Here is a 24004-nt window from a genome sequence, read left to right as displayed (position 1 = left end):
ACAATACAATGGCCGCCTCCTGAACTTGAACCGACTCTCCCCCTCCGCTCAAACAGCACGACAACGCTCAACTTTCCTATCCCCACCCCTTTCCACCGTCCTTCGCCAACACTCCTTCGCAAAGGCGTCATGCTTCTTCCGATGCAGGTGGTTCAATTTTCCTCACCACTTCGAAGTCGGTGATCTCATGCATTCTTCGGGATCTAAAAGGACAATTGGGCCTGGCGCAAGACGACACGTTCGAAACATTGGAGCAATGATGGCTCGCGAAACAGTCGTGGCGGCGACAGTCTGGGCCAATGCTGCATGCTGCCTTGCGGGCCATATGCCGAAGTACCAGATACATACCGTCCGTGATCTCTTCGTGATCGTGTGGACATCTTGGATTGTTGCATTTCGACCTCAAATGATGTTCATTGCACAGCCGGCGGGTCTTTGTGCGACGGTTGAAAAGTTCCTGGTCCTCTTTCGTAGGTCGAGGGAGTACGAGGTCAATACGTTCATCAAGCTTGTTGAGAGCGATGGGTGATCGAATTGGACGTTGATTGGGGTTGGGGTCAGGCTCCGTCGGAACTTTACGAATAAATGGTGATGCCAAGAAACCGTTGGATTTGGGAACCTGTTTCGGCGTTGGCGGTGGTGCCGATGCAGGGGTAGGTAAGGGCGAAGAAACATGAGTTCGAGCCAGTTTTTGCTCGTCTTGAATCATGTCGTCCCAGGATCCTTCGAATTGTCGAGGAATTCTTCTTGACGTACGTGGAGAATGATCAGAAGACCAACGATCATTTCTCCTCGCTGGCCTCTGTGATTGCTCGATTACGCCATTGGATTCCCCTTGGGGATATGTAGGCGATGGGGAAGCCGCTTGGTTCCTCCATATATTTGTATCATGACTTTGCTGTTGATAGCTTCCCTTTCCATTTAATGTCGTGTCTTCTTCACCCCAGGGACCTTGAATAGGAGCCGGAACGTATACATTCCCGGTCGTGCTGGTCTCCCAGCTCTGTTCGACCGCTTTGTCAGACTTAGAAGAGGAGTGATTAGAGCCTTGGAGCTTCACAACACCAGCACCGCTTGGATCTTCTAGATGGTTCGCTTTGCTATTGGTATCATCGTATACATGACCAATATTCTCTGGCTCGATGGCCGAGGAAGGTAACTGCTGTTCAGTACTGGGGATCTCCATCTCTATATTTGGGTTGGAGGAGAAAGCATTGGTATCTTGGGTTGCCGCGGTAGAAACAATATTTGGGACTGGTATTGGGCCATATGCATGGTCTTCGCGGGTATGATTGGTGTCTTCTGCATCCCAGGCTTGGCCACTGATATTTTGGAAAACATGCGAACCAAAACCAGCACCTGACGGGATACTTTCCAGAGCCGAAAACTCGACGGTGTGAAATGGTGAGTTGAACCCAGAAGGAAAGCCGTTCGCTGGCCGTGTCAGAGAGGTCTTTCCCTTTGTGCATTCATCATCACTGTACAATTGCAGGATTTTGTAGTACTCGGATTCGTGGCCGAGAGCCAGAAATAAATGCCTGCAATGACAATTCTCGATGTGCAATTCGTAGAATTCTGAAATCGGTCAGCAGAGCTTCACTGCATCGTCGTGGGGAGTCCTTACGCTTCAACTTTGCATCCACAGCCTCATGGCCGGCACCACAATCACTGACTGTAAGGCATGGCTCTGTCTTGCAAATATCTTGGATGAAAGTCCAGAGTTGGTCGAGCTCAGGCAAAAGATTCGCATCAGAAAGATCTCTGGCCAGTCGCCCAATATCAGAGAAAATGTGCACTACCACGGAAATGTTGTCGGGTAGGTCGTTCTTGTGCTGTTGAGCCGCAAACTCTTTTGCCTCCTCGATCAACGCCCGCACCGCGTCTCTTGCTCCTGATGTCCCTGCTCTTATGAGGTCATGTTTGAAGAAATGTTGATTGCCGTCAATTAGAACGAGGATTTGTTGTGCACTTGTCTAGGAGGCGGTCAGTAAAAGAGGATTGAAGAAGCAAGGAGGGAGGCGCACAATTCGTGATTCGACATCAGTTGCTCGCTTCTGCCAGAGACGACGACTCTCGAATTGGTCATCGAGGTCAAATCGGAGTTTCTCATTGGTCTTTTCCTTCTCAACAAGAAGCTGGAGGAGTTTCTGTGGCTGTTAGTTGCTGACTGAGCCGGAAGATCGGGTAAGACATCAGTACCTCGACGAGCTCGTGCTCCTCCGCGGCCTTGAGTCTGAACTCTTGAGACTGCTTTGCGAAGGCCTTAAGCTCGCCTGGCAACCGTGCTTCAAAGTCCTTCATCGCCACTCTCAGAATTCGGACTCATGAAAGAAGGGTTGTCGGATGGGAGGTATCACAATCTGCAAAGGAAGGGATGTGATTGTGAGGTGTCGGTGATGAAGACTTTTTGGCAGTCGAAAGAGCAAACTTTAAAGCCGAGACAAATACGAGGAGAAGATGGTTGACGCAGTTGCGGCCTCTACTTTTGTCCCTCAAATAGGCACGACTACCCTGCCTCTCTATACTACCGATCCAAAATCAACAAGGCACTCCGATCACTGCGATGAGTAGAGTATGGGTCGTCTCGAAGGCACATTTTTAAGCTTCATCAATCTCCAGAACTAGGAAGCAAAAGGTTTAGACCAGGTACAAGTCGGGCTCCCTATTAGCGTCGCCAGTTGCCGACCTCCGCAAGATCCCAGCTTTACCCATGTTCCAAAGTATTTGAGACGCGTCTCGCCTCACCACCAAAACCGGCGCACGAAAGAGTAATATTCATTTTCACCCGATTCTCATTTACTGAAGTAAAGCCAGTGACCTCAAGTTGGAGATACTTCTGGATGGTAACTCTTTTTGGTATTACCTGTCCGCCATTGAATGGTAAGAAGATCAGGATGGGCTGTAGCTAAGAGCATTGACTCTACCAAGTACATTACTAGCTGATGAAAGTTCACGCTTCCAAAGAAAATCGTCCATTACATGTATTGACCTAGCTTTGCTATATAAAAGGTCTAAATTGCCTCTCACTTTTGGTATCCTTCTGTTTACTCGCTAAATGCGGAAAGCCAAGTCACAGCGTCATGAAATTCTAGCCACGCCCATCACCTTTCCAAAGTGCTTCGATCTGGGAACAATCTCTTATATAACTTCTGTCATGACTTCTTTCGTATTAGCCAGCTCTGTGCATCAGTGGTCGAAGAATTATCGTTCAGGCACAATTAACCTGCAGGTTCTTTCTTGGAGCGAACGAATCGATTAACAAGTGTAGTGCCAACCTGTTCGATATCTGTGACCATCACAAACAATGCATCTGGATTGAAAATGGTGTAGCGATATTGCACGAGTGCCTCAACAACCAACCCCTTTGCTCTGCTTGGGTGTCGGGCCGGTAGGGGGTCGTCGATTGCGCCGTCCCCAGAAGGCTCCCCAGGACATAACAAGACCCTGGGCTCGAGAGAAGGCTATCCCCCAGTTGATCGATGGCCGTGGATTGCCGGATCACCATACGTTCGGGGTAAGATCTATCATCGCTCGGATCTCTAACTGTCTCACGTTCAGACGGTCTGGTCTTCGATAAAGATGGATTCCAACTCGGCTCCTGTTGCCTTCGGCGTCCTGTCCGAGACTGATTTTCAAAGGCCAACCCGGCCCCTCTTCTATCGACCTTCTATCTGGTGCAGACACTGAATTTGGTTTATGTTGAACAAATTTTTGGCGGTTCAGACACAGCGATGGAAATTGTGGGTGATGCGAGACCCAAGCATATGATACCGGCAATGACGAGGAAGAGGAGTCGGCGCGAACGTTGTGTTATTCAAGGTTTCCTCCAGCTTTGAGAACCCCTGCGGTCGCAGTGTCTATGGTCAAAAGGTAAAGTCGACACAGTGGAAACCAAAAATTCAATCTGTGAGTCGCTCAAATCATTCCTATCAGTCAATATTCGATATCATTGATCAGAGCGGTACGAGATGACCACGTGGGAGTAGATGTGTTAGGTACCAAGACTAGATGAATTTCGCCTAGACACAAGATGGCAGGCTCGTTCTCAGATGTAGAATTTGGGGCCTTTAGGGAGAGGGAGAGTATGGAATAGGAGAAATCCCGGGTAAACCTCTGCCGTCTGCTTGTCCGGAGGAGCCAAGACTGATAGGTAGGTCGAAGAGGCCCAGGTATGGAGAATGGGACTAGGAGAAATGTATGAGTACATGACACAAGGTAAAGAAGAGACAAGAGGTTGACACTCTCTAAGTCATTGCCTACACGAATCAGTATCGTTTAGTGTCCATTGCGTGTCGGATCAAACAGCTCCTTCGGCGTAGGACAGTGGTAGATGCCCCACTGAACCATGTACAAGAAAAACCCACATGGAGAACTAATACTTGCCTCAAGAAACCGCCATGCGTATCCAAAGAAGGCGAATGATAGTTGCAGCAATGGAATCCCCAGCAAAGAGAACAAGCGACATAGAAAGCATCGCGCATGACTACCTCGACAGGCAAGAAGCCGTGGTTAGGGGGAAAGGGAGGTGGGGGAAAAGCTGGGAATGTCTCGGGAGAGCGACAACCCACAGCGACTCGCGTACCACAGCGACATTGCTAAACACAAATCAGGCCTAGCTTGTGCGAGCGTTGTCCGCATGATGGAAAGGTACCTGGAAACCCCACCCAAACCCTAGTAAATCGCACAAATCGAGGTACCAAAACATCAAAATTGAGGCATTCACATACTTTTGGTATTTGCGAGCTCTTTGCCTCATTGTTGCTCGATTCGCGACTTGTATAGACTTCCTGGTGTTGCAGAGTCCTGTTTGACCCTTTTTGACCTCTTGTTGCTGCAGCCTCAATGGCCACTTTCTTTGTCGGCGACCTCTGGCAAGCGCCCTCAAGGTGCGCTCCAAAATGACGTCCACCTTTCGGATCGATCTAACCTCAAATGCCCCAACAGCAAGACCAACTACTCCTTCTCGCCCCGAGACCCCTCCTGTCCTTGAAACTCCTCCTTCTTCGCCTCAGATTACTCCTCTTTCACGGCGTCTACCGATTCGCACTCCTGAAAGACCCCGACCGCGTCGATCGCCCTCTCCTGAGGGCTCGCCAGGAGGACTACACAGGCGACAGACAGGCCACAGGGGTGGCAGAGAGGGTCTGACACGCCACAACACCAAAATCGAGTGCAAAAAGGCGTGGAAAGGCGAATGCAAAGGACTCCGTTAAAAGGGGTCAACGACGTCGTTGAAAGAACATCAAAAAGCGCCAACTATGTGAGGGAGGCCAGGTGGATGGAAAGGTACTTCAAATCCCCAGGGAAAATGGGGGGTTTCAGGTACCTTTCCATCATGCGGACAACACTCGCACAACTAGGCCCGATTGGTGTTTAGTGATGTCGCTGTGGTACGCGGGTCGCTGTGGGTTGTCGCTCTCCCGAGACATTCCCGAAAAGCTGAAACCCGAAGGACTGCGAGGCTGAGGCGTTACGAGGAGTATTGATACTGTAATGACAGAACTACATCCGTATCTGATAGGTAACCAACTTCAAACCGCGATCTCAACTTCATCTCCTTCTTCAGTCATTCATGTCCGTGCAGAACTGGTGTTATAGTGGCACAAATAGGCCCACCCATATAGCGTCGTATTGGATGTGGAGACCCCGAGAAGACATACACCCCCAAACACTCCAGGGGTGGCAGATTGCCAACGTGCACTGTTGACAATCTCAACTCCATCAAGCACTGTCGCAATCTGTCTTCCACAACAGAACCGGGTGTAACTCTATATATACACCTGGGCCAGAGCTGAATCGTCTGAGAATCCAAACCATGGTCCTCGCCCTCTACTTCATTGAGTGTTTGCAAGTGGACCGTCAACAGTTCGAGCCAGAGGAAACTGCCTTTACCCTCTGAGATGAGATGCTTTGGAGACTAAGGAAGTCCAGGCCACACCACCGATTCTAAAGCAAAGCGCACCAGCACTGGACCTTGGGTTGAATCAAGCCGTTCTTGTCAAGGTTGGTCTACCTGTCTGTGTTGGAATGACCAAGAGTTGTCCTGCGCGACGACGTCGTCAGCTACCATGGTGGAGTTTGGTCCGGATAATATCTGAGAAGCTAGAGTCAAATCTAGCGTCACTGGAATCTGCCTTTCAGTGTGTGCACTAGTAACGACACCCAGTCCCACTCAACATGCTCAAGGGAATTGCTACCGTTCCGCACTATGCATATATACTACCAACAGCCTCTTCCTCGGTGAGCTTTTTGCGATATTGTTGTGGCTTGCATATCACATAATCATCTTCAGGCTGCCTCCATTATATCGATCTCCAGCTTCGAGACTTGCTCAATACCCGTACTCGTCGATGAGGCTGACCATCCGTTTCAAATTCTGTGTTCTCGTGTCCATAGGACGGAACGAGAGTCGATGGCCCAGACACCTCTCCCCCTTTTCCCAACTCAAGGTCTCATCCGAACTCTGCCGAATAGCAAAACTGACAGGGAGGACTGACGTATCCCTTGATTTCTCTGGTAAGTGGTTAACTAGACCTGACATGGACCGGCGCCACCGATGGTGTGGTCTCGGACTCGGATGTCACTTTGCATATTGATCATTCCCTATCACGGGGGGGCAAACTGAATTGTATCTAGGCATTCGAAGAACTACTAGTGCTTTCCTGACCACGTGCTGATGGAGCGGTCCGAGTGCTGTGCTCTCCCCCGATCAGTGCATGAGAAAACGTAGGAGTCGTGGTCTGCCTCACAGTGACGCACGCAGCACCGCAGGATTAGTCCTACCGTCCAGATCCAGGAACCAAAACAAAAGTGACACACAAAATACGCAGAAATCGATCACGGTCGTTCCAAGTTCCCAAGTATTTTTTTGATCCGCAACCCTAAGGAGCAGATAGTACTAAACAATACAGGTACCCGGATGCTAGCTTGCAAGGGCTGTCATACATTCATAAATGATATAGGTACCCGACTAGCTTTTCGACCGGGCCTGCATTCTGTCTTGCAGCGGATATTTGTGTCACTACTCGCCTCATCTCTCCACAACTGCCGACCTCCATTCCCGTAGGGTGTGCTCGACCTCGACTACGGGGTCGACCTTGTATTAAATCGGGCACACGCTTGATTACCCCAATTAGTACGGTAACACTCTCACGAGAATACCTTTAGTCGGCAAAGAGTCAGGCATGTCACGATTTTGGCTATCGGATCGTTGTTATGCAGAGCACAATTTCTCCCCCAGGCTTACAAGAGGCAGGCTTTTCTTACCTTGGCTAGGGAACAAAATCCCCAAAGATTGACTTGCCACATAGTCTTGGGTATGACCAGCCTCAAAAAGGAGCTTTGGGCAGGTGATAGGTCACCGCGTCGCCGGCGAAAGACCGACTCTACCCATTGCTCGTCGTTGATGCGAAGTTTTGTCAGTAACCCTGGACCGTTAGGAGGGATCGATCATTGCCCGTTAAAGAGAGACGCGGGAAGGTGATGGCCGTCATCGCGAAGAAGAAGGTCGAGGTCTCGTGATTACGTCAAGTTTAAGGTGCTCTCCTTGGGCTGGTTCGATAGAAATAAGACCCTGGGGATGAGCAAAGGCATTTATCATGCTATGGCCAGCACTTTCGCTTGCTCCGTCGCGCGACCAAACCAAACACAGATCTCAGAGCGGTGCACCAATTTACCTGTAACGATGTGATGTGGTGTCGACCATGGGGCCAGCATCTCCACAGTTTGAGTCCCTCTCTTGTTGAATCCGCTATTGATATGATTTCTTACCTGCTAGCCTCAACATCCCTCTTCAATGATCTCAATCTCGACCTCGGCTCGGACAAGACGAGACAAGGAAACAGAGTCTGGCGATTTCTTTAAATTTTCAGCATCTCGATGTCGACAGCTCCCATGTCTTTCTCCCATCATAGCATCACTGAAGGCATCTCCATCAGCAACATGAAACTGACCGACTCCGTCCTGTATATCAGGCTCGCAGAAAAGGACAAGGGGACCGAAAAAGGGGCGGAAACGCCAAGGCCCCAGGCAACACGTGATTAGATAATTGGTTGCTGCGCAGCTCCAATGGAAGCTCCTGATTGGCCCTGTCGGTTGTGCGGCATTTTTTCTAAGCTCCGCCCGATTCATTTTCGCAAGGCGTAGCAGGCTCTAGAACTCAAAAAAAAAGAGATCGCAGATTCATTTCAGTCGTTATCTCAACTCTCTTTCACACCTGCTCCTTGCTCTTTGGTGCGAGTATTTACTATCGCTGTGTCTAGACTTCTTTTATCCTCCTAGATTTCCTTGTCCGTCGTATTTCCCCATCTCCACTCTCGGTCACAATGGCTGCCGCCGTGTCTCCCAAAGCTGCCCTCGCAGTTCCCTCCAGCGAACCCAAGAAGCTCTCCGGTCTTGACCTCTACAGCAGATTCGTAAGTCACCTTCATGTCCCTGTCAAGATTCTTCATCATTGACCGATTCAGGCCTTCGCTGGTGCTGTATGTTGTTCAGTCACCCACGGCGCTCTCACTCCTGTCGATGTGTAAGCCTCGCGTCTCACCCTCCTTTTTTTTTTTTTGGTGCGCACCACCTGACAAGCGACCAGCGTCAAGACCAGAATCCAACTCGATCCCGTCACCTACAACAATGGCATGATTGGTGGTTTCAGAAAAGTCATCCAAAATGAGGGTGCAGGTGCTCTGTTGACCGGTGTTGGACCAACATTCGCCGGTTATTTCCTTCAAGGAGCATTCAAGTTCGGAGGTTACGAGTTCTTCAAGCAACAGTCGATCAACTTCCTTGGTTATGAGGCTGCCTCAAACAACCGAACTGCTGTCTACCTCGCCTCCTCGGCCGCCTGTGAATTCTTCGCTGACATTGCCCTCTGCCCTCTCGAGGCCACGCGTATTCGACTTGTCTCCGAACCCACCTTCGCCTCCGGCCTCGTCTCTGGGTTTAGCAAGATCTTGACCACGGAAGGTGTGGGTGCTTTCTACAGTGGTTTTGGTCCCATCCTGTTCAAGCAGGTCCCCTACACCATGACCAAGTTCGTCGTCTACGAGAAGGTTGCCGAAGCGATCTTCCGTCAAATCGACAAGAACACTGCTTCCGATGGTACCAAGACGGCGGTCAACTTGGGCTCTGGTCTCATCGCTGGCTTCGCCGCGGCCATTGTCTCCCAACCCGCCGACACTATGCTCTCCAAGATCAACAAGACCAAGGGTCTCCCCGGTGAAAGCACGACCGGCCGATTGATCAAGATCGCCAAGGAACTTGGTCTCCGTGGTAGCTACGCCGGTATCGGTGCTCGGTTGGTCATGGTTGGTATTTTGACTGCTGGTCAGTTCGCCATCTACGGTGACATCAAGGTAAAGAATCCCCCCGGTATTTTCAAATGACGATCCCCAGCTAACAAAATGACCACAGCGCGTATTGGGTGCGACCGGAGGCGTCGAAATCGCGAAATAAACGTCGAGAGAGTGCCTTTAGAACGATTTCATCCTAGAATACGGGTTTGATACATTTTCACACTTTTACGCGGGCGGATTTTCAGCGTGCACGTACATCAACACTAGAGACACCGCAGATTTAGACCATTCAGCATTTCCACATAGACAATGCTGAGCCCGGTGGATATTTGTGGGCTTGATTTGGCAAAAACTGCATGCGATAGACTTGTGCAGACGAGACCAGGGCTGCATGAGACAAAAGGCAAACCTTTTCCAGGATAGACGGGGATTTGTACCAACAGTTAATGGCACACTATACTTGTTTCAACAGACTCATTTCATTCGCAACCTGACATACCCGCTTCCGTTCCTGACGGGACAGGAGACAAGGGCCATTGACATGACAGCGTTCTACACCGATATCCAAGTCTCTGGTCTTATTCGTAGGTCTTTTATTGGGCCGCCAGAGCAGAGAAGGATGAAGGTCCCACCTCGTTCTCATTCATCCCATTCCATCGCCATTACGCTCACGTGTTCACTTCGCATCGAAGGACACTGGGACACGATGCCATCAGCTCATGAAAAAAGGGGTGGGGCACGGGAAGGGCTATCACAGGAAACGTCACGAGTTCCTTTCCCTATTTTTTAGACATAGCATCCAAGTCTATTTCGTCGTTTGTTTGTGAAGGTTGTCTTCGTCGAGCACGGTGTAGAGACGAGAGACCCGTGGTTGAAAGTATTCCCGAAACGAATGGTGTCGTTGCGAGATGGTCGTCGGCCGCTTTTCATTCGCGTTTCTGCAGTCGAAGAGCCGTTGGTCTTAAACAACACGAGTACTGGAGAACTCCAATATTCCCCGTTGCCCATAGTCGGGCGGATTCCGTGTGCGAATTGTTGGCGCATCACTCACAACATCAACTCACGATTTATCCGACTCTGGTTTCCGGCGAAAAGCGAACAGCGCATCATCCTTTCCCGCAAAACTAGGTAGCGGAACCTGGCAGACTTTCTCCCACCCTTGCTTCTGCGTCATCAGGTATTCGTCGACCATCATATCCTTGAAACCCGTGTAACCATTCCCATTCTGAGTACCTGCCACGCAGACAACGTTGCCCGTGTATGCATCGAGGACTTTGCGCGTAAATCCGCCTCCGACAATCGGATATACAAGCAGCAGCACGACGGAAGGACACCCACCGCGTTTGCGCAGGTACTGTATTCCGTCCGTTACGATGGTGTCGGCGATCCATGTCGTGCGCCACCGGCTCTGGCCGCTGTCGACGGCGATGACGTTGAGCCCGAGCCGTCTTAGCATCAAGCTCCAGTACCCATTGCCGCTTCCCATGTCCAGCACGCTGCGGCCCGATGCGAGCTTCACGATGACCTGTAGGGATTCCCATGACGGCGCCACGCAGCCGAAATGGTGCATGTACACAGGTAGCATGTGGTGGGATAGCGTCACCAGGGCAGTGTTGCCGTTGGGGCCGGCGTAATCGAGGATGTGGCACGCGTAGGCCCAGAAGTCCAGGGCTGGGTTCTCATGGCCTTGAACCGGTGCTGGCACCATTCGGGTTTCGTTATTGTTTTCATCAGGACCACCTCTGTCCCGAGAGGTCGATGGCCGAGGTTTGGGCGTAGAAATTTTCAACTTGGGCACAGTTATCCACGGGTCCAGGTGGCGTTTACTAAGAAGATACCCCGCGACAGTGGCGCGGATGGAACCCTTCTTCGCGTTCGCAGACAGAGATTTCAGGCTGTGGGCCACTGATTTGGTCGGGTCGAATACTGAAATGTACGCTTGAATATCGTTTGTGGGAGGATATCCCGATATTCGTAATGATGGCTGGTTCCGGATTGAGACGGTTTTGTCTTCGTTGTCTCCAGTTTCAGAGGGCGTAACGGGCTCGACGTACCAGGCATGTAATCCGTTCGCTCGTCCAGCGTGAATCGCCGCTTCGACTTGCGACAAGTTGACACTTGCTGAGGCGTGGTACGTGAAGCTGTCACCTGCGGGTAGTTCGAACGCAGACGTGATGGCGGCTTTGAATTCATTGGCGTTTAGATGAGCGTGGATTTTCGACCAGATTTCCGCTGACGAGGGGTCCAAGAGATGCGAGGGAGACCAGGTTTTTGATCCATCTGTAGTTGCTGGTGGTGAAGGCGCCATGGTTGTTCTGTTTTCACGAGAGCTATAGGCCAGGAGGGGTGGAGAAGTGGGGAGGGGACGAAGGAAGCGTTTACAGAAATTAGTCTTAGGACCTTGTTGAGCAATTCTAGATATTCCGACCTTTTCGGAGTAGAATCGGAAAGCACAAGGCTGTGCCAACTCTGGAGGACCGAACTCACTCCCGATTCGGACGAGGATGATGCCGCCCTGGGATCGCGTGCTCACGGTTGACCGTTGTTGGGTGGGCCGCTTTACTCATATATGCATGAGAGTCCTCGGCAGAGCAACACATCCACGGAAGGAAATCATAAGCTACGACGACATCTACAGCATTAACAAGATCTCCAGACCAGGGATTAAGCTTCATCAAGCTCGAACTTGTCTCCATCACTCGGTCCATTGAAACCCTTTGATTAGGCGGTCCCCTGGATGGCATAGAGCACTTGACGGTGGCCAACCCGAAATCAACTTTCATGACATCAAAAGGACGGTCTTTAATATATCAATCAGCTGATCAGCCTCTTTGCCAAGTTTCAGCCTGTTCTGCTCTCTGCCAATAACATCAGTCACACGCCACAATATCACCATCTAATCCGGCCACACAGACGATTATATACTTGTGCCAGTCTGGCCATACACGGGTCCAGCTATGTCAACTATGTGAAGACGTTACTTGAACAACGACGTAGAAAGGAGATGTCGACGCCATGCTCCTGATGATGGGCAGTCTCGGCTATGTCCTCATGTCACAAAGTGGCATATGTTAATGACGGACACTACTCAGATCTGCCGCTCTGCGCCGGTAATCGAGTAGTTCTTCACGATGTCCGCTGCTTTGGCCATTCAAGAATTGCTGTCGTCGAATAGTCGGCCGATATGCAAGACCAGGGAAAGGAAGGGCAAAGACAAGATCTGAGAAGTGCCACAGAGCGAGACATCGCGTTCCAAGACCTGCCCAGCGAGTACGAGTCTGTGCCCAAAGAAGCCCTACACCCAGACGATGCTGACAAGGGAAAGACCTCCTGGGTCAATCGCCAACACGGCTCTGAAGCGGCGTCAAGAATTAAAGGAGGTCTGGGAGATGTTTAAGGCCGATCCTCTCCATCTATGCGACACATATCTTCGCAGCGACGCCGTCGCCGATATCTCGCCTTCTTCACGGAGGGTTATGTCCTGTTCTCCGGAGGGAATATATCCTTCCCTGCTGGAGGCTTGTCCGGCCCAGACGTTAGAACAAGCACATCGTTGGCAACAAATCCACGGTGCATGCATTCAGCTATATGGAAAATTCTTGGTATCATCTATGGTCAGGTTGTGGTTGGCGTCATTGGCGACTGGATCGGTTTGTCCATTGGGGTCGATACAAGGTGCTACCATTATGTTGACCGGCGCTATCCTCATGTATGGAGTCCGCCTCTTTAGTTCTCAGTCGGGATGGGTGGTGAGTATCCCATGACTCCAACCCCTGCCATGACAGGGGTCCACAGAGAAGGTATGACTACATCGAGGCCGATCGACGGCATTGGCTGTCTTAATGCGAGGCTGGGGATAGCTGGCAATTAGTGGCTTTGATTTGGATCATGCTCGTCTTCAACCACAACCTCAATCGTGAAAGTCCCATAGGTTGAACAGGTTCCAGGAGAACCAAATTCGAATTGGTGTCGCTTCTATATCGCGTATAATGAATCAAAAGCCCGACTCATCCTGTCCTGTATTCCCAATCTACTCATAGATCCGGTCATTGAACTTTCCAAATTTATCCCGCCCTTCCGCATCTTGATTTACAAAGATACTTACGCTACAGCTGCCAACACTGAACATCCCGAATCCATCGTCTCCAATATGAACTTGACGGTCTTGCCAGCCCATAATGTCGGTCCAGATCTGTCCCTTGTGCATTTCACCTACAAACATTCGAAGCTCACCCATCTCGGCGTTACTGAGGACCACGGCACAGCCATTAGGCCTGTCCCAAGTTCCTCGCCTGACCCAGCCAATGAGGTTGGGGTTGTCAAAGTAGTCATTCAGCTCACCGTAGGCATACAGCTTGCGGGCGAGGGTCATGTCAGGGATCTTACCTCCTGCTGACGGACCCCGCCAGTCGTTCTCAACGCCGCCCTTGATCCCATAGATATTGCCATAAAATAGACATGGGTAGCCATGGGGACGGAGAAGAATGAAGGCGTATGCCAACGGGATGAACCAATCGGCCACATCGATTTGAAGAGCCTGACTGGGCTGGGTGTCGTGATTCATGACGAGTGTCACCGAGTTGTACGGCTCGACTTGAGTCAGACTGTTGTCGAAGACAGTGCGAAGATCGGCTCGATTCCCAGTGGAAATTCGGTGGAAATTTTCCACGAGTGGCGCGTCGAAGAGGGTAAACTTGTGATGCATCTTACGTAGATAATCGACAAGAGCATCCAGAGAAGTTTTCCAGAATTCGCCGACACAAAAGGATTCATGACCGAGTTTGGTATCGAGATTATTGATGAAGTCTAGGAGGAAAGATTCCGAATAGTGCTTGACAGCGTCAAAACGGAATCCGTTGAGTTTTAACTCGTTGGAGGCCCAGACCCCCCAGTTCTTGACATCTTCTTGAACTTCAGGATGTGCATAGTCGAGATCGGCAAACATCAGGTAATCTGGGAGACTTGAGCAGTTATATGTCACATCATCGAGCTCCACCCACCATAATTGCCCTTCTCTGCATCGACGTCCGTTGCGAAGCGTTTGTTGTCCCCTAGGATTTTGTAGATGGCCGTCTCCTTGGATTTATTGTCGTAATCGGTTGCCGAAAAGTGATACCAATGATATTTCTGTTTGCTGTATTTGTCTCCTCTTTTCTCGAAATCAAATCCCAACCAGCCATCAATCTCGAAGACACCGGAGATGGTTTGATTGCGATCTTCTATGAGTCAGCGTTGCCCACAGCGAAATCGGTGCAATTGTGTCCGTACTATTGGCATCCACTTTGACCACTCGACATGTTTCGATATGATCGGCAGCGGCTTTGTGATTCAACACGGCGTCAAAATATATCCCCATGCCCAAATCATCGGATATTTGGCATGCTTTCAGCAACTCTTCCTTGGTGCCCCATTTGGTCCCGACAGATCCCTTGGTATCAAACTCTCCCAGATCATACAAGTCGTAAATATCGTAGCCATTTCCGCTCGGGGAGGAAGCCTTGCAGGCCGGGGGGATCCAAACGTTGTCCACCCCGGTTTTCTTGAGTTCAGGGAGAGCTCGTTGAAGTCGCAACCAATGCTGGTGGTCATCAGGAACGTACCACTCCATGAACTGAATCATGGTGAAGTTTTCGGGCGTAGGCTCCCGAGAGTCATCTACCTTGTGTGCGACCACTCCTATGATCGAGAATCACTCTGATTAGCAAAGAATAAAGGTGGGTGCAGGCAAGCCCAAGTCAGGGACAGGACTGCAAGTTGCTTAGCTACCTAGAAACGGGCTTCGTCTGTCTTTTCCAAATCTCCCAACCATACGGTTGAAGAAGGCATTACGCCGTTCGGAGTAGAGGGACGCCATGGCTATGCGCTGAAGAGCAGGAAGTTGGCCCAGGTTTCCAGGAGCTTAGGGGCAGCTTTTGAAGCTTGTCAGCCCCATTGAAGAACCAGCGGCTGAACAAGCTGAGTTTGCTAGCTACATTCGAGCCGTAGTTGAGGATCGAATCATCGTGGCCAACATAACATTATAGCTGGCCGATCAGGGTGTCGAGAGCATGTGAATGGCTGCAGATCGAAGTCAGTGGTGGGCATCATGATCCGGTTTTCGGTTGGACCAGAGAATGAAATACGACAGATCTGGCGGCGAAAAATCTCATTGGCATTTCACTTCTTGTTCACGTGCATATTGTATGTACTACGTACGACACGTTCTCGTTCACGGGAAGGGCCACCAGTCTGTCTGCACAGGTATCGCTTGATTGACAGGCTGCTCCTCAGTCGATTCGACCTCGAGTCATCTTTTGCAGGCAACGTACCCCCACAATGCGAATCGGCGAATGGGACGGCATACAACGCTAACAAGAGCCAACAGGCTGGTGGCGTAGACGGTATATTGCTGGATGCAACTACTGTAGACCTTCCTCTTTGCTAGCGAGAACGCCCTCGAAAAGGATGAGATTGAACACGAGTAAGACATGTTGATGGATAAGTCGAGATAGCAACGACCTACGGCAAGCTTCATTTCTCGAACCCGTCCCGCTGTCAGAACCACCGAGACACACTCTTTGGGAATTTGATTGAACATCATCAATCCTTTTAGGAAGCGCCACGTTTTCAGTAGTCCGATTTCCCTGGTCTAGTCACGGTCTAGGGACGGATGACGTATAAGCGAGAGTCGCGTCGACCTCTCCTTTCTACACATGTACGTACAAGCACCACACAGGCTGGCTGGAGCGTCAGTACGCGGCGCGATACAACCCCTGTATTCTACAAATAGTACAAACATGAAACAGATCATCAGGCCCCAGATGTCCCCCTGAATCCATTCGAAATCGAGAAAAACAGCCAGCATGGTAATGAGCATAAGACCAGGGTGGAAAATCCCATCGGTTCCTAATTTGGCAACTTGGTAACTCTAAGAATCCGGTCTAGCAATCATTCCCTGGTTGACTGGACTAGCGATCCCCTTCCAGTCAGTCGCAGCCTTATCAAGTCGATGGGACATCCACACTCCAAGCTGCTACTCGACGCCCAAGCCAGGGGCTACCCATCCCCTGTCCAATGTCCCGGTCAATCCGACATTGACGTCCTAGCGGTCAAATCAACAGGAACCGCCTTCAGGCCGTTTGTGTTGTCAAAAGTGTGTATGTGTGTGTTTTCGAGACGTTCTCAGGGGTCAAATGGCTCATCACGCCTTTATGTTGCAGACTGACAATGTTCCTTCTCGCTGTTCTGAAACCTCAGTTGTCTTCTGGACCGTATATTCCCCTGACTGTTCGCACAGTCCAATCTGATTGTGTGATTATCGAAGAAGGAAGTATTTGGGATGGGCTCCTTGGCACACGATAACCCAGTCCCTGCAGATATCGCGGTTATTGGCCTGGCCTGTCGCTTTCCCGGTGGGGCGTCAAATACGCAAAACTTCTGGGATCTTTTGTATCAACAAAAGGGTACGGCTGATCTGTTACTTGGGAGTGGTGAGCAAGGCTGACACTTTCCCTTTCAGCTACATATGCGGATTTTCCGAGAAGCCGTGACAATGCCAGTACCTTCTACCAAGAAGGGGATAAAATCAATGCCACTGGCAGCCAAAAAGGTCATTTTCTTCAACAAGATGTCTCGGCTTTTGATGCTCCTTTCTTCGGCATCACGGGACAAGAGGCGAAAGCCATGCATCCGACCGCAAGACTTCTTCTAGAAGTGACATATGAAGCCTTTGAAAATGCAGGTCTCGCAATCGAACAGCTTGCTGGAAGTAACACGAGTTGTTACGTAGGGTGTTCCGAGCCAGACTTGGCTGGAACGATCTTGTACGACCCAGAGTCGCCTACGACATACAAGACAACGACCAGCCTCTCGCTTTTGTCTAGTCGAATCTCTTGGTATTATGACTTTCGCGGTCCGAGTCTTACTTTGGACACAGGATCCTCTTCGGGCCTGGTGGCATTACATCTGGCATGTCAAGCTCTCGGGGCAGGCGAGTCGAAATTGGCAGTTGTGAGTGGCGCGAATCTAATTCTGAACATCGAGTACGCCACTGTCTTCGCAAATCCAGACAGATTTTGTCAGGAAACATCATCGAAATCATTTGCCGGTGGAGCGGTATGCCATGGGCGAGGAGAAGGTGTTGCTTCAATACTCCTGAAGCCTTTAAATGATGCTCTGCGGGATGGCGACCCGATTCGAGCAATCATTCGGGGGACTGGGGTAAACCAAGACGGCCATACGATCGGTGCAACTGTACCGAATAGTAATTCGCCAGCAGAATTAATTCGCTCGACCTATGACTCGGCCGGATTGGATTTTTCTCACACTGTCTACCTTGAAGCGCACGGCACGGCCCGGAGAATGGGAGATGCTTTCGAGAGAACTGCCGTTGCCAGGTCATTAGGATACAGTCGAAAAGAAGGCCGCAATCTCCTGGTGGGATCCGTGACATCGAACATTGGCAACCTAGAAGGAGCGTCAGGCTTGGCCAGCATCGTCAAAAGCATTCTGATGTTGGAAAGAGGCATCATATTACCCAATGTTCACACCGAAAACACTGTAAACCCGAGGTGTTCTGTCGACTTGAAGCTCGCCACGCCGACATCTTGTATTCGGTGGCCATTGAACTCTCCGCGACGAGTCAGCGTACACAATCTCGGGTCTGGTGGAACCAACGCACACGCGATTCTCGATGATGCCACGGAATACCTCACCATCAGAGGTTTACAAGATTCAAGTTCTCTATCGCCGTGGGTTAGCAAAAACGCCACACAACCTCGCTTATTTGTGTTTAGCGCTCATGATGAAGCGGCTCTAAGGAGGATGAAAAAGCAATATGCTGACTATCTCGAGTCATACATGACCACAGCTGGGTCGAAATTCCAGGTGAAAGAGTCGGCGTTTCTTGACCAATTGGCCTTCACTCTCAGTGAAAGACGTTCTCGGTTCGATTGGAAGACTCATGTGGTTGCTTCTTCCATCAAAGAACTACGGACCCAGCTCTCATCATCCACAGTCCGCCTCGGACGGTCGTCCACTTCTAATCCACAAGTCGCTTTCGTCTTCACGGGCCAGAGTGAAAACTGGGCTAGAATGGGTGTCGGGCTGTTCCGCTATCCAGCTTTCAAAAAGAGCATCCTTGATGCCGATGAACACCTCAAGGAAGCGTTTGACTGCGACTATTCGTTTATTGAGGAGCTTAAGCGGGACGATAAAGGGATCGAGACCCATCTCGCAGCCATCAGTCATCCCATGTCTACAGTATTACAAGTTGCCCTTGTCGACCTCCTGAGATCGTGGAATATCATCCCAGCAGGCGTGGTCGGTCACTCAAGTGGTGAGATAGGAGCAGCTTATGCCTATGGTGTTATTTCCCGGGAAGATGCTTGGACAATCGCGTACTGGAGGAGCAAACTTTGCTCAGAACTTACCGCTGAGTCGACTCCACCAAAAGAGGCCATGTTGGCGGTGGCATTGTCCAAGGATGCGGTGCAAGAGCATTTGTCGACAATCAGTCATGGACAGCTAGTCATCGCGTGTGTCAATTCCCCTTCGTCTGTTACCATTTCTGGGAAGGAGACCGCCATTGGTCAGCTCCACGAGAAACTGAGTGCTTCCTCCGTCTTCTGTCGCCAATTGAAGGTTCCAAATGCTTTCAACTCTCATCACATGGAGCAAATTTCCCAGAGATACCTTGAGAAGATTTCAACGATACGGCCGAAATCACCCATGTCAGCTAGAAACATTGTAATGGTATCAAGCGTGGCTGGTGAGGTCATTGAACCCCGCGCCCTCGCGCCAGAGTATTGGGTTCGAAATCTTGTGTCACCGGTGAAGTTTTCAGACGCGATCGAGAAGCTGTTCAAGAACAAGAATTTTGATTTTCTGCTCGAAGTTGGACCCGACAGTACGTTGAAGGGCCCTCTTCGACAAATCATGCGGGATCTGAATATCCAAAACGTCACCTACAAGTCAATCATCTCCTCAGGAGAAGATGCAATAAGCTCGGCAGCAAACAGCGCCGGGATGTTATATACACAGGGTTTCCCATTATGTGTCACCGCTATAAACATGATCGACACCAGATTGAAACCGATGACTGATTTGCCCCCATATCCCTGGAATCACTCGCTAAAATATTGTATTGAATCACAAATGTCCAGTTCCTGCCCGGCCGGTGGATGCAGGCGTCATGATATCCTAGGATCCGTTGCTTTAGGTTCTAATGAGTTGGAGCCAAAATGGAGAAACCTTCTTCGAGTGTCGGAGCAGCCATGGATTCAAGATCATGTTGTCAGAGGGGAAACGATCTATCCGGCCGGGGGGATTGTTGCCATGGCAATTGAATCAGTCAAGCAAATAGCCAACAAGGTCGAATCTATTGAGAAGATCCACCTGAAGAACGTCCATATTCCTAAAGTAATCGTTATACCTGACAACGAAGCTGGCATAGAGTGCTCTCTTCAATTGCGACGCCCAAGCTCAACCGGAAGCCCTTGGACAAATTGGTGGGAATTTTCTGTCCTGAGCAGTCTCGACCATCAGAAACCTGAACAAATCGCTTTCGGCCTGGTCAAAGTCCAGTACAAGTCCGATGATATCCCATCATGGGAAATTCAAAAAACCCAAACCGTAAAGATGCTCCGAGGGGATTATCAGAAAGCGAAACTGCTTTGTACACGCAGAATCAATCCGAAGGACTTTTACGAGGCAGAGAAGCAAGCAGGTCTAAACTATGGACCATGTTTTCAAGGTTTGACCGATGTTTCGACTCACAGCCGCCGTTGCTGCTTCAAAATTTCTGCCCCAATCACCAGAGGCTCAATGCCAGGCCGGGTTGAGAGTCCGTATACTATTCACCCTGTCTCCATTGAGATTATGTTCCACTCTCTCTTGGCTGCTCTGGGAGGGAATATAGATTCAAACTTCCACACAGTCGCAATCCCAGTCTCGTTTGATAGTATGACTGTGGCTATGGAACTCCCCGTTGGGGAAAACTCCAAGTTTCATGGACACTGTGAGGCAATCAAGGAAGACTCTGGTGAAGTTGTTGGAGATGTATTCGTGTCCGACCGTTCCTGGGTAGAGCCCAAGGTTCTGATCAGAGGTGTACATTTCAGGAAATTACCGCCGGCAACTACACCAAGCCGTCCCATTTGCCCCTGGAAAGCTCCGTTTGGGACACTTGCTTGGAAACCAGACATTCATCTATGTCAGAACCAGAGTCTGGAAGATTACTTGAGCCAAACAGAGCTCGTAGGAACATTACAAGAAAAACTTCACAAGGCAGGACATTGTTCGCATATCCTTGAACAGATTGCTAACGTCTCAAAAGGTGCTGGACTTGGTCGCCCACAAAAACCCAGATATGTCCATCCTTCAACTCGGTGGAAGCCTGTCTATGACGAGGAGCATTCTATCAGTGCTCGCCACCGACCCTGAGGATACTTCGCGCTTCTCAAATTTGGTTGCCGCTGACACTAATTCTGCTATAGCCCAAGATTTTGAGGACAAATTTCGAGACTGGGGATCCAAACTGAGCTTTATCAAACTGAATGAAGACCTTGATTTACAGGGGCAAACACTAAGTCCGGGATCTTTTGACCTTATCATCACCGGCGCTACTTTCAGCAACAATATGCAGAAGACTCGCTTCTTGCAAGACGTCCAGGGGTTGCTGAAAAATGGCGGAGTCTTTCTAATCCTCGAATCATTTACCGACATCACGAAAACGTATGTACCATTGAAACCTGGCTGTGTGGAACATAGCTGATGAGATACAGGAAAGGGTGGGAAAGTGTCGTAATACAGTCAGGTCTGCAGCCTATTGGCATGCTTCAATCAGACGACGATGAAGTAAAATCAGTCACCACGGCCTTGTGTGTCACCGTGAAAGCGTACACTGAAGTCCAGAAGAAACTTTCAGACGTCATATACATTGTCCAACCTCCGAATCTCACAGAGAAGATGTCTGAAATCGGCCAGTCGGTTATCAGAAGATTCTCAAGCTCTTCCATGCCCGCCCAGATTGTGGAGTGGCCTCCAGACCCTGCAAAATTGAAGGAGCAACCCGTAATATCCCTGTTGGAGCTGACCAGGCCCTTCCTGATCAACATTTCGTCCCGAGACTTTGAGATGATGAAGACGATTGTACAGGGCAGTTCCTCTTTCCTGTGGGTGTCCATGGGCTCTGAACCGATGATGACCGTTGGCATGGGCTTTTTCAGAGTATTGAGGAATGAAAACCCAAAGCTCAACGTTCGCTTCTTGCTTTTCGAAGAAATGGCTGGTCGCCAACCAGACGAATTAGCAGGCAACATTTTCAAAGTTATGACCAGTTCAAACCCAGACGGCGAGTTTATTCAAATGGACGGGCAACTCTGTATCAATCGCTGGTCACCAGACAAAGGAATAAGTCGAATCACGACGGATCAGGGGGGCGTTGTTCTAGAAGCAATGGCTTTGGAAGAGAGTCAAACACCCTTAAGGATCCACGCAGAAGGCTCGGGGCAGGAACAATCATGGTATTTCGTTGCTGAAAATGAATTAAGCGGCCATCCGGCTCCTGGTGAAGTCGACATCGTGACGCGGGCCGTGGTTTTGAGGTAAGCCACGCCATCAATGTTTGTTCCGGGCTCAATGTTAAATCCTTCAATGCAGTAATCAGGACTCAACGGCATCTTCACCAGAACCCATCAAAGAATTCAGTGGCATTGTCAAATCCGTGCACAAAGACTGTCCCAGATTTAAGCCCGGAGATCGCGTCTACGGTTGCCAACCGGCTCCCTATCGGACAGTGTACAGGGTCAAAGAACGATTTTGTCAGCAGATTCTGGGAGACGACCCATTTGAGAAAGCAGCAAGCCGGCCGATCACTTTTGGCACGGCATATTATAGTCTTGTGAAGATCGCAAATCTACAATATGGCCAGACCGTTTTGATTCAGGCCGCATCAACCGCCGTGGGTCAAGCAGGCGTTCAAATAGCCCAAGCCCAGGTCGCGGTGGTCTTTGCCACGGTTAGGACGGAGGAAGAGAGTCTCTTGGTGGAAAAGCTTGGAATTCCCAGGGAACGAATTCTAAACGATGCGGACCCGGAGCTGTGTACCACGATTTCCAGACTCTCGGGAAGAAAAGGCTTCGATGTCATTCTCAACATCTCCAAAGATGGTGAAGATCTTGGTGACCTGTGGCGCTCTGTTGCCTCCTTTGGTCATCTCATCAGCGCTGCTGCCGCCAATCAGCTCAAGGGACCTGATCTCGACATGGCACCATTTCAAAAGGGATGCTCTTTTGCCGTGGTCGACATGAATCTCATTTATCGAGAAAATCCAACCTTGATGGCGGAGATATCGAAGGATCTGGGCCGATATCTAGCGACATCCTCCCTCCGCCCCATTGAGCCGACTAGAGTCTATTCCTCGGAGCAAATCTCCGATGCATTCAAGTCTACCAAGAGTCAAGATATGTCTCCGGGTACGACGATCGTCTCTTTCAACCCGCAAGATGAGCTCCGAATCCACCCAACGGCGAGAAATCCCCTCCACTTGCAAAAGGAAGCGTCCTACGTCTTGGTCGGTGGCCTCGGAGGATTTGGTCGGCACCTCGCCAGGCTCCTGGTGGATCATGGAGCACGCCATATGGTATTTCTGTCCCGATCGGCGCTGATGGCGGCGAATGCACAAGCCGTGGTCGATGAGATTGCGGCTCGAGGGGTTATTACCAAAGTTTTCGTCTGCGATATCTCTGATGAGACCACGCTGAGCAAAGTGGTGGAACAGTGCAGGAACGAAATGCCACCAATTCGCGGAGTCATTCAAAGTACCGCAGTGGATAACGACTCTCTCGACCGAAAGACGACTCATGAACTCTGGCTGGATGCCACCCGCATCAAGATTCGGGGATCCTGGCTTCTGCACAAGTTACTTCCACGGAAGATGGACTTCTTTGTGCTAGTGGGTTCGACGAAGCGAATGTTCGGCAATCGAACTCAGGCGAGTCACGCAGCGGTAAACACATTCCAACATGCGCTGGCGCAATACAGGCGTCATCAAGGTCTGGCCGGCGCTGCGGTGGATTTGGGCCCCATGCTGGGGGAGAAATTCGTCGCAGAGAAAGACGGATCTACCAATATTCTTAATTTAGAAGCACCGAGCCTCAGCGAAGCAGAGTTACAAGCAATCATGGTGGCAGCCATGACGGGATCTTATGGATCAAACCCGACACCGGTACCACTTGTGACCGGTTTGCCCACGGGAGGTCTTCTTCATCGCCAAGGACTGGACGGGCCATCCTACTATAGTGACCCGCGATTCTCGTTCTTGAAGAAGATGGACTTTGGGCAGAATGTGAGAGAAGAAATCAGCGGCGAAGAGAATGAGGAATCAAGTCTTGCAAAACGGCTCAGAGCGTGCCAGTCTCTAGAGGAGGCATCGAAGGAGATCTGCTCGGCGATGTGCGAATTTTTAGGCGAGGAATTGCAAACAGGGGCAGAAAACCTCGAGATCAATTCTTCCTTATATTCGAATGGCGCTGATTCTCTTCTAGCCGTCGAGATGCGAAGTTGGTTGCTTCGGCAGATGGGGGCGGAAATCTCATTGGGCGACATGCTAAGCGGACACAGTATCTCAGAATTGGCGGACAAGATTGCCACCGCATCGACATTGATTCCTGCGGGCGTGAAATAGAAGGAGAATATGGAATTGACATCTGTAGTAGTAATATTTAGTATATTAT

At 50.2% G+C, this 24004-nt stretch overlaps 5 protein-coding genes across 5 annotated transcripts; 2 read left to right on the top strand and 3 right to left on the bottom strand.

Annotated features, from left to right (window-relative positions):
* Positions 1 to 127: 127 nt before the first annotated feature.
* On the bottom strand, positions 128 to 2301 carry Z518_06501 (uncharacterized protein; the record flags this gene model as incomplete). The annotated part of the gene is made up of 4 exons (XM_013414633.1): positions 128 to 1575; positions 1625 to 1973; positions 2025 to 2147; positions 2200 to 2301. 4 exons carry the CDS (start codon positions 2299 to 2301, stop codon positions 128 to 130), a joined length of 2022 nt encoding a protein of 673 aa, XP_013270087.1.
* Positions 2302 to 8324: 6023 nt separating this feature from the next.
* On the top strand, positions 8325 to 9450 carry Z518_06500 (uncharacterized protein; the record flags this gene model as incomplete). Its single annotated transcript, XM_013414632.1, has 4 exons — positions 8325 to 8414; positions 8466 to 8524; positions 8588 to 9350; positions 9409 to 9450. The coding sequence occupies 4 exons, from the start codon at positions 8325 to 8327 to the stop codon at positions 9448 to 9450; spliced, it is 954 nt and encodes a 317-aa protein (XP_013270086.1).
* Positions 9451 to 10350: 900 nt separating this feature from the next.
* Positions 10351 to 11598, bottom strand: Z518_06499 (uncharacterized protein; the record flags this gene model as incomplete). Its single annotated transcript, XM_013414631.1, has 1 exon — positions 10351 to 11598. One exon carries the CDS (start codon positions 11596 to 11598, stop codon positions 10351 to 10353), a length of 1248 nt encoding a protein of 415 aa, XP_013270085.1.
* A 1722-nt stretch (positions 11599 to 13320) lies between these two features.
* Z518_06498 (uncharacterized protein) lies at positions 13321 to 14910 on the bottom strand (the record flags this gene model as incomplete). The annotated part of the gene is made up of 3 exons (XM_013414630.1): positions 13321 to 14243; positions 14291 to 14509; positions 14559 to 14910. The coding sequence occupies 3 exons, from the start codon at positions 14908 to 14910 to the stop codon at positions 13321 to 13323; spliced, it is 1494 nt and encodes a 497-aa protein (XP_013270084.1).
* Positions 14911 to 16608: 1698 nt separating this feature from the next.
* Positions 16609 to 23955, top strand: Z518_06497 (uncharacterized protein; the record flags this gene model as incomplete). Its single annotated transcript, XM_013414629.1, has 5 exons — positions 16609 to 16732; positions 16789 to 20525; positions 20605 to 21002; positions 21053 to 21874; positions 21930 to 23955. 5 exons carry the CDS (start codon positions 16609 to 16611, stop codon positions 23953 to 23955), a joined length of 7107 nt encoding a protein of 2368 aa, XP_013270083.1.
* Between the last annotated feature and the right edge of the window lie 49 nt (positions 23956 to 24004).

Source organism: Rhinocladiella mackenziei (assembly GCF_000835555.1).
Source record: "Rhinocladiella mackenziei CBS 650.93 unplaced genomic scaffold supercont1.5, whole genome shotgun sequence".
Lineage (NCBI taxonomy): Eukaryota > Fungi > Ascomycota > Eurotiomycetes > Chaetothyriales > Herpotrichiellaceae > Rhinocladiella > Rhinocladiella mackenziei.
This window is presented reverse-complemented; position numbering and strand designations above follow the sequence as displayed.